At 39.6% G+C, this 10,783-nt stretch overlaps 1 protein-coding gene across 1 annotated transcript; it reads left to right on the top strand.

Moving 5' to 3' along the window:
* Positions 1-7,065: 7,065 nt before the first annotated feature.
* Positions 7,066-9,456, top strand: LOC127836023 (uncharacterized). The gene is made up of 2 exons (XM_052362441.1): positions 7,066-7,612; positions 8,576-9,456. The coding sequence occupies exons 1-2, from the start codon at positions 7,066-7,068 to the stop codon at positions 9,454-9,456; spliced, it is 1,428 nt and encodes a 475-aa protein (XP_052218401.1).
* The last annotated feature ends 1,327 nt before the right edge of the window (positions 9,457-10,783 follow it).

Here is a 10,783-nt window from a genome sequence, read left to right on the forward strand (position 1 = left end):
ATCTGATAACAGCCCTACCGATTTTATGATCGACGATATTTGACACTTGAAATATAAGTTATCAACGTTATTGTTTATGATTTTATTTTAACCCAACTTGTTAGTACAGTACAAATTGATTGCTGTATGTTAATTGACAATTGCTATTAGATAAAAAGCAATTTTACGTGACTTAGATAATAACTGTATAAATGTAGTGTAATGTGAGACGTGTCATTGTTGATAGGTAACAATAACGAAACGATTTCAGAAGATAAAAACAAAGCGCTGAAATCACTGCAATTGTTTGCTATTGCATATCAGTGACTCAAGCTGACTTGTCAGTATTAAATAATTAGTCCTTAAACGCAAATTTCAGTAAATGAAAAACAGAAATTAGCAAGCCGACAATAACCAATCGAGCCTAATTTACTCGCCAGTGGAGAAAATGCCAACGGTAATGTTTTCTTATCGCCGATCTTATCACATTTCCGATCAGTCAATTACGCTCGATTGGTAATTATCGGCTTGGGTACTACTTAAATATATCCCGGGTACTTTTAAATAAACTTAAATGTACCCCGGGTACGGAAAATATACATGTACTTACACGTTCCCGGCCAACTTAGACTGCACCCTAGTTTTATTCCCGGCCAAAATACGATGTCGAAAAAGCGCTACGGAATACGAAACAAAATACTCTTTGAACAAAACCTGCCTCAACATGCTTTTTGAGTACGAGTTTCGATAATATAGAGGTCATTTTACACAATATTGACATCAATATAGACATTTTTAATTTTAAAAAAAGCCAACAACGACCAATTTAGCGTTAGAATTCCCGGGTACGTTCCAGTATATTCTCCGTACCCTTGGTCCTTTTAAGTATACTTAAGACCACCCGGGGTACATTTAAGTAGTGTCTGAGCCGACAATAACCAATCAAGCGGTAATTACCCCTTCTGATCCTGAATGCTTTATCTATCGATATTTGACATAACAAGTATTTTGATTGGCCATGGAAAGAGGAGTCTCGAATTGCAGCAACTGATACAGGAGGTTGTAGGTCTGAACGTTGCTATGTTAATAATTTGTGAAAAACAAATAATTTTGAAAGCAATTAGTGAGGTGATATGGATAATGTTCATTAATTTGAACTGGTAAGTTTCGCTCGATTTGTCATTGTCGGCTCGGGTACTACTTACATGTACCCCGGGTACTCTGATGTATACTTAAATGTACACCGGGTACGGAAAAAATACTAACACGTACCCGGTCAATCTAGACTGAACCTGCATAAAATCCGATGTCGTAAAACGCGCTATGGAATACAAAAATCTCTTTGAAAAAAAAACTTCCTCAAAATGCTTCATTGAGCAGGAGTTTCGATAATATAGAGGCCATTTTACAGATTATTGACATAAATATGAACATAAAAAATTTGAAAAAAAGACGACAGTGACCAATTTAGCATTAGAATTCCCAGGTACGTTTCAGTGTATTTTCCGTACCCGGGGTACATTTAAGTATACTTAAGAGTACCCGGGGTACATTTACGTAGTTCTCGAGCCGACAATGACCAATCGAGCAAAGTTTATTTGTCTAAGCCAAAGGCCAATAACTTCGCCAACAATCAATACATCTGCCACATAATACAATGTTAGCATGATATATATAAGATTGTTGTTATGAATCGTATAGGGCACGATTGTCATTAATAAAATATTCATGGACATAAATATTAGTACTACATTATTCTCTTAAATCAGGATTATTGCTATTAAATTACATGAACATTACTCTCATGGAATGTATATAAAATCATATATATATTACCATCATAGAACAGAATCGGCAACATAAATTAAATGTAGAAATTATTCGCACGACACATTTACAATTATAATACTATTATTAAATCTTCTGCAGTATAATATAAAATACATATTTTCTTAATTTCTTATAAAAATTAGTTTATTTAAAATTATGGAAAATGTTAGGTGAGAGTACATGTATATCGAGTTACGGACGATCACTATATTTAACATTACTATTTCCTTCCCGCGGAGGTTGAAATTTCAATAAAAGTCGTCATCATAAATTAATTTCATTGTATTTCCTCTATTAATAGGACCAAATTTGGTTTCTATCACAGCACATACTACATGTGAAATTCGCTAGCAAGACATCTAATTGGACAGAGACACACTTATACATGTATTATATTCCTTAATAAAATACGATGGTTAGCCTGAATTTATTTGTTGACTTAAGTAAAATATTAACTGCCTCAATGTGATTTATTATTAACTTAATTGTATGTGTCGTCCTCAGTTAACTCCAGGTGTGTTTTTTCTTCCAGCAAATCACGTCTTCGACTTTGATGTCAACTGTATGCTTCAATTAAAAAGTAAAAGGCGCTTTTTGCAGACTCTTTATAGGACTTGAATTTCAAAATTGGATTCCATATCATTTTGCCTATGCTTCCTAAACAAACATGTCACATAAATAATATGCCATATGAGGACGCATATAATCAGTTATATGTACGCACACAAGTGTGCAGTTTGAATTTACGTTTACATTAATGTACTTGGTTGTTCCTATATGTTTTGTTTCTGCAAATTAAATAATAACTGTATAAAAGTGAACGGGAAATGTGATATGCAGTTGTTATTGATTTATACAGTGTACCACCATGACTCAAAAATGTCAAACATAAATATACAATACACTATATAAAATATTTGATGTGGTTGATAAGCGACTTAAAATTGTAAAAAAAATAATTTAAAGTAATTTAAATAGAAACGTTTCATTTCAACCTTTATTTTCATAATCGGGATATACGCCGAGCATCTTAAAAAAGATATTTCTAGCGACTAGTATCGTAGTTTCACAACAATTTAATAAACACATGTTAAAGAGGCAAGTGCATGTGTAAATTAACAACTTTTTTTGTTGTTGGTAATTTCATATTAAAACTTTAAAATAAAGACACACTTGAACGCATTAATATACTTTAAAATAAATTGAAACAAAGAAAGAGTACAATAAATAACCTGTGGCATTTCTTTTCGCAGTCTCATATTGTTTAGCAAAATATATAACAGTTATCACCATTATTAAAAGCGGCTTTATTACATTAAGGGTCCAATAAATAGGACATTGTATCACGACACACCGACATCAATCACCTATCGGCATGAGATGCCATAAAGTACCCAAGGCACCCTTCCTGCTGCTATGTGACGATATCACCAATTGATTTTTAACCTTCATTCAACATTTTTTTAACGTGGCAGCATTAACATAATGTGCATCTATAAAAATTAAAATTAAAAACAAAGATGAAGAAAAAGAAGATGATGATGATTGTGCTGATGCTGCTGCTGATTATGATGATGACGAATGTACAGACGCTCGAACGCACAAAAAAAACGAACGAACGAACGAACAAACGAACGGACCGGCGGACGCACGAACAAAAGAGCGCACGAGCGAGCGAAAGAACAACTGACTGACTGACTTACTGCCTCCCTCCCTCCCTCCCTCCCTCCCTCCCTCCCTCCCTCCCTCCTCCCTCCCTCCCTCCCTCCCTCCCTCCCTCCCTCCCTCCCTCCCTCCCTCCCTCCCTCCCTCCCTCCTCCCTCCCTCCCTCCCTCCCTCCCTCCCTCCCTCCCTCCTCCCTCCCTCCCTCCCTCCCTCCCTCCCTCCCTCCCTCCCTCCCTCCCTCCCTCCCTCCCTCCCTCCCTCCCTCCCTCCCTATATAAATACATAAATAAATAAATATATGCATGCATAGATGATTGAATGAAACCCTGTGCTATTAACAATTCTTCTTTATTACTTTTATCGCATACTTTAATATAATTAAACTACCATTAAAGCCCTAGTGTTTTCAAAATTATGTATTTATTGTACATATCACAGAATTACAAATAAACCCGCGGTAACAAGATTCATTTCATTATATAATATATTTGATCTTAAAATATTCCAAATTTCTTGAATGAAATACATATTTATAACCAATATTATAATTCTTCATTGGGTTCAAGACCTAAAGAGGCGTGACTTTGTATCCGTATGTAAAGTACACATAACGAATACAACTAGGACTTATTGACGTTTGATACTCGAGGCATGAACGGTTGAGGCATGACTGCCTTTTGAAGATTGCACGAAATTTGGTTCATAGCGTTGATACTAATTTCGATCATAGTATTAATTCAATAATGCCCCAAATACTCGTTACGTTACAGTATATCAAGAACTTTCCCCGATGTTCTACAAACTGTTCTCTTCCGTCGCAAACATGAAAGCATCCGTCGATCGCCAATACGCGCAGAAAATGATGCCGAATCCCACCGGGACGGTTTCGAAGGAACAACCGCCGCAAACGAAGGAGACGGAAACAATGGCGGTAACGAATGAAGGAGTCGTGGGTGACAATTGGGCATCTGCTTCCGTTGAGAGTGATCGGGAGCCTTTCCACCCCTTGTTGGCATAGCGAGGAGATTGATCTGGTCTACACAAATAAACTCACTTTACTTCTCAGACGATAGCACGAATATTTGTTTCGGTTTAGATCTGTATGATCAAAATAAGATGGGAAGGCAAACTTGATTTGTTGTTATTTAATTTTAAACGTTTTTACAAATTTTCAAATAGCATCGCTGTAGGAAAAGCGTATTAAATTAATCTTTGAAGTCCCAAATTAGCGAGTGCAGTCCGCACAGGACGTCATTTTCCGCTTATATTTTTTTTTGTTTAAAGGAAGTCTTTTTTATATCGAAAATGCAAATACGTCGTCCCTGATTAGTTTGTGTGGACTTAACAGACTGTTCTGGGACGATACTTTACGTAAATACATTAGGCCCTGTTTTCCCAGACCGCTATTGAAATTTTAAGATTCAAATCATAAACGGGGTCAAACATCATTTTTGTTTTTTGTTATATAAGATCTATGAAAACAATTAATAAAATGAACATGCAATGTGTATTTTTTGCAGTTACAACTTGTTGCTGTGGTTATATTTTTACTGATAAGTATAAACATTTTTTAGAAACACCGGTAGTGCTGTATTGTATACAACTTTAACTAATTGATTTCACCATGGAACAATTGGCAATGTTTGATAGGTAATTAGCCAAAATAACGGTTCCAAGGTTGGTATCACCGAGGAGTGGCAATGGTGGATAAGCTCCCATTGTCTATAAAATGCTTCTCAATGGTGGGCGTAAAACATAGCCTCTGTCAACTAAGTCCAACTCCTGGCCTGCGCGTGTGGCTTGTCTATAGCCCGGCGGAACTGCTACTACTGACAGGAGAAGGGGCAAGGGCGGATCCGTGGCGCCATAACCACATGCTTCGGTCAGATGGATCTCGCTAGTCTTGGAAGACAGTCCATCTAATAGAGGGAAAACTCTGACTTCAAACCTCCGCTGCCTTGCGGCCATACACCTCCATGGGAAAGTGCTAGGTGAAGGATATCACTAATATAAAAACCAAGGACAGAGTAGGTTCTCAAGCCATGGTAGGCCGCTATTCTTGGGGAGGAGGACACCCTGAGTAAAAACCTCAACCACCGAAGTCGGCGAATGTCAGCCAGAAATGGCGTGGGAAGTCAACCGTACATTCACGCATAACCCATCACATGGCCGTACAACTAACGTTGGAACGATGTGGTGTCGTCCTGATGAATCGTAGACAGGGTAGGGCGACATCGGGACCCGAGCCTCGAAGGGGCCCACCACAAGCTACTGACTGCGGCTCTGATACTCCTGCAGTGACTAGGGGAGGACAGAGTACAGATACTAGCCACGCACAATCCCCCCGCATCATGCACTGGAATGCAGAGGGTCTGCAGCGTAAAAAGCTAGAGCTGCAAAATTTCCTAAAAACCAACAGCATCGACATCTGCTGCATCCAAGAAACCCATCTAAACGAGAATCACAGGTTTTTCATCAGAGGGTATGAACTCAATAGACATGATAGACCGAATAGACCAAAGGGACGGGGTCTGCACCCTTGTGAAGAACAGTATACCATCAGTGGAGAAACAGCGCTCCTGTGACTCTGACACAGAATACATCAGTGTTGAGGTTATTCTTCCTGACAAGAATCTGACAGTGCTCAACCTTTATAGTCCTCCAAACAAACATATTGGGCTACATCAACTTGAAGCAAATCAAACTAACTGGATAGCTGTAGGCGACTTCAACAGCCATTCTCCTAGTTGGGGGTACAAGGAGCTAAATGCCAAAGGCGAAGAGGTTGAAGACTGGATGGTTTCAAATTGTCTTGTCCTTCTCAACAAACCAGATGACACACCAACATTCTACTCCAGATTGTGGCATAAGACAAGCAGCCCAGACTTAGCTATTGCCACAGATGATATTCAGAAAATATCTCAACGCGAAGTGTCATCACAACTAGGAGGTAGTGACCACCGACCGGTCATTATCACGGTACAGAAAAACATCACAAGAGAAGGCAAACTACCACGAAGTTGGAATTACAAGAAAGCCGATTGGGAAATCTTTAAAACACTGGCAGACAGAAATTGTGCCGACATCATCACACAGGCATCAGACATGGACAAGGCTGCAAGCTTATTCACTGAAGCAATTCTCAACGCAGCTCACAAATCTATCCCAAGATGTAGAAGGCGGGACTACAAACCCTTCTGGTCACCTGAGCTAGACAAACTCCACAACCAACTGAGCGAAGCCAGAGAAGAAATGGAAGAAAACCCTTCAGAGCAGAACATCCTGAAAAGCAAACAACTGAGAGAACGTTTTGAAGAAGAGAAGGCTAAACAGGCAAGGGAAAGCTGGCAGGAAAAAACGGCATCTCTGAATCTCGAAAAAGACACATGAAAGCTTTGGCATCTCACCAATCTGCTGAATGACGACAACCGCCGGCAGAAGAAAACTGCTCTCCTGGAGAATAGCACACCTGTCACTGGAAAGGCAGCCGCACAAGTTTTTGCGAAAGTCTACGAGGCAGAGAGTAGAGTAAACCTCCCACAAGAAAGAATTAGAGACGTAAGACGAGAGACCAAAACACTCTCAAATCACATGGCAGAAGAAGAAGTAAGCCCATACATGTCAGATAGTCTCACCATGCACGAGTTACAGACAGCCTTGAAGAAGCTGAAGAAGAAGAAATCACCAGGCGCAGACGGCATCACAAATGAAATGCTGACACATCTAGGTCATAAAGCAAAGACTACTCTTCTACACATCTTCAACCTAAGCTTGCACTGTGGCAAATTCCCATTGAAATGGAAAGAAGCTCACATCATTCCTATTTTCAAAAAAGGTAAAGACAAAAGCAAACAAGAAAGATACAGACCAATCAGACTACTTAGCTGCACTGGCAAACTTCTGGAAAGAATAATAAACAAGCGGCTTGTCTGGCACCTAGAGTCAAACAATTTACTTGTCCCAACACAGACTGGCTACCGACAACACCATAGCACAGAAGACCAACTAGCCTACTTCACACAAGACATTGAAGATGCTTTTCAAGATAAAAAGAAGGTGCTGGCTGTCTTCTTTGACCTCTCAAAAGCATTTGACAAAGTCTGGAAGGAAGGTCTGCTTCTGAAACTCCTCCAAAAGGGTGTGTCAGGAAAACTTCGCAAATGGATCAAGGGCTATCTATTCAATAGAACAGCAAGAGTCAAACTTGACAACACTCTCAGCTAACAAGTTAAAAAGAAGGGGTGCCACAAGGGGAGTTATATCCACCACATTGTTCCTCGTATACATTAACGACCTTGTGCCAAATCTACCAATATACGTGTTGAACACCCTACATGCTGATGACCTTGCCATTTGGAGCTCAGAGAAAAGTGCTGGCAGACAGCTGTTAACTAGGTAGAGGAGTGGACAGACACGTGGGCATTAAATATCAACAAAACCAAAACAGTCATCATGCTCTTCTCACTATCTACTTCCAAAGAGAGATTCAATCTAACAATAAACAAAACCCCAGTACCATAAGTAGAAACAACAACATTCCTTGGAGTAACGTTTGATTCGCACCTGACATGGAACACACACCTAGACAAACTACAAGAAAGATCCATCAAAAAGATAGCCATTATGAAAAAGCTTGCTGATACAACCTGGGGAGCCAATAGAAAAATCTTGACACATATATACACGGGCACTGTAAGACCAATAGCCAAATATGCCTCTTCATCATGGATAGCAGCCTCCAAATCCAGCAAGAGCAAACTTGACAAGGTACAAAACTCATGTCTGCGCATCATACTAGGAGCCATAAAAACTACACCAATCACAGAAATGGAGAAAGCAGCCAATCTAGAACCATTAGAAACAAGGCGACAATACAAAGCTCTAGAACAATCGGAGAAAGCACGGAGACTTCCATCCCACCCCATCCACTCAAAGCTACAGAAGAGACCAAAATGAAGACTCAAAAGACAAAGTCTCAACCACGTTGTCAAACAACTAATCAGTGAAAAGGGAGTGACAGTAGACACGGACATCGAACCAATCACCCCAGACACATGGATCCCAAGACAACAAACCCCAACCATCAGAGTCGATGTTCCAGGAGTTGAGAACAAGGCACAAAACCCTGTCCAACTGAAATTCTGTACTCAAGACATGATCAGCCAGCGCTACCCACCACAATCATGGATCCAGGCCTATGCTGACGGATCAGCAGAAAAGGCAGTCAAGAACGCTGGAAGCGGGGTGTACATAACATACCCAACAGGACCCCCTTTTGCCTCAGCAATCTCAGTAGGTGAACAAAGCTCCAACTACAGCGCTGAGGTCCAGGCTCTTCACTCAGCAGCACATCATCTGATTGAGCAGGGTGTTCAAGAAAGAAACATTGTCTTCCTCACAGACTCACTGTCAGCCCTACAGTCCCTCTCAGCAGGACCATCAGATGCCACAACAAGACAGCTGCTGGCACACTTATGCCACCTGCCAGACCACAATAATGTTGTGCTACAGTTGATACCTGCCCATGTAGGCATAGCCGGCAACGAAGCTGCAGACAAGCTTGCCAAGGAGAGATCAAAGAAGGAGCAGCCCCAACCCCCAACATCATACCATGAGGCAAAAACCTTACTCAAGAACAAATTCACCACAAAATGGAATGACAAAAATGATGGATACCAACCTCAGAAAGACAGCATCGACAAACTCAACAGACACGGTCAAACCATCATCTTAAGACTCAGAACTGGACACTGTCGTCTTCAAAAGCACATGAATAGACTTGGACTTGCTGAAACAGCTTCATGTCAGTGCGGAGCCGAAGAACAAACGCCCTTTCATATACTACAGAGCTGCCCCAACCTTGAAGAGGCCCGCCAAACATATTGGCCAACAGAAACAACCCTTCAAACCAAACTGTGGGGTAGTCCAGACAACCTACGACAAACAGTGCAGTTCATCACTGCTTCACAACTGCAAGTATAACGGCCATAAGAAGATGGAACGCATAAGTAAGTTAGTAAAGCCAAAATAACTCTGGCGCAGCATTTTTAATGACGAATATAATGAGATGCAACTGCTTATGCGAAAGTAAAACGTGGAATTGTTTCCCAAAAACAGTTAGCGTTCTCTTAAATTTTGTTTAAAAGATAAATGTGGAACTGTGTTATCTAAGACAAACAACCAGCGTGTATTCAATCAATAGAGCATTCACCAAATGAAGGAAGGCTTCGATATATTATGAAAAACAAACATTTAATCACGGTTAAGATCAAGTTTGATTAATTTGACGTCTTTGACGGTATAAACCATGCCAGTGACAACACATGGCCGTGCAAGCTGCTGTTACTTTTTAATAAATACGGGAACAATGCATCTTATGAAAAGTATAAGGAGAAAAAATTGTGTTACCATCCGCAAAAATCGTCTTAACATCCGCTTGTGTTTTTATTTAAGGTTAGTGAGCAATTACCTTTCATTACATTGCAAAAAAAAAACAAGTCAGAATTAAAAATAACAATGATTAAACGTGGGATCGACACTTTGGAAATTTTGATGCATATTATTGGGGGTTAAAACGGGTTAATAGGCATCCCGAATCTTAACACAAAATTAACCGCAAAATACACACACGTATAAACACATATAGCAATTTTAAAGTAAACCAATAAAATAGAAATTATATACCATTTAATTACAAAAATTATTGAATGCGTAAATATTTGCCAGAGCAACAGAACTCCAGCTTTCTGAGGCACTATGTAATGAAGTTAATACGGTTTATATTAAGCCTTTCTTGTACACACAGTTTCAGAACCCACCACCACGAAGAACGAACACTGGTCATCTTAATGCATGTCAGTACGAAGCCGTCTAGCGAGATGTGAAATGCCAGACTACCAAGCTTGCATTAGAACAAAATATCGAAATCCGACGTCTATTGTTATTTGCGTTCGACACGAATAAAGGGTATATGCAAGACAAAATAATTAACATTTTCTCAGTTTTGTTTTTGAAAATGTTGAAAACTGTTTTAGCAGAATGATTCCGCTTGTGTTTTAGGGTTTTATTTATTTGTTTTTTCAATAAACCACATTTATCGGAAAGGGATATTCCTGGAATCCTGGATCACCCCTCTTATGCGGTCGTACATATTGCGAATATTATAAATATGAACTTAAATCGGTAAGATACGACAATAAGGGCTCTGCCGTCTCCATAATCGATTCAAACTTTACCGCTTTCAGTCTTTCACTTTAAAGGGAGTTGTTGACAGAGTTTGGCAATTGTTTGAAAGTTTATCGGTGAATGC

The sequence above is a fragment of the Dreissena polymorpha genome, chromosome 6, assembly GCF_020536995.1.
Source record: "Dreissena polymorpha isolate Duluth1 chromosome 6, UMN_Dpol_1.0, whole genome shotgun sequence".
Taxonomy (NCBI): domain Eukaryota; kingdom Metazoa; phylum Mollusca; class Bivalvia; order Myida; family Dreissenidae; genus Dreissena; species Dreissena polymorpha.

Excerpts from the sequence above, each read along its gene's own strand:
- LOC127836023 (XM_052362441.1), top strand. The coding sequence starts at position 7,066 with ATGGCAGAAGAAGAAGTAAGCCCATACATGTCAGATAGTCTCACCATG. Across the intron at positions 7,613-8,575 it reads TCTGAAACTCCTCCAAAAGG|GAGTTGAGAACAAGGCACAA; the intron begins GTGTGTCAGGAA and ends TCGATGTTCCAG.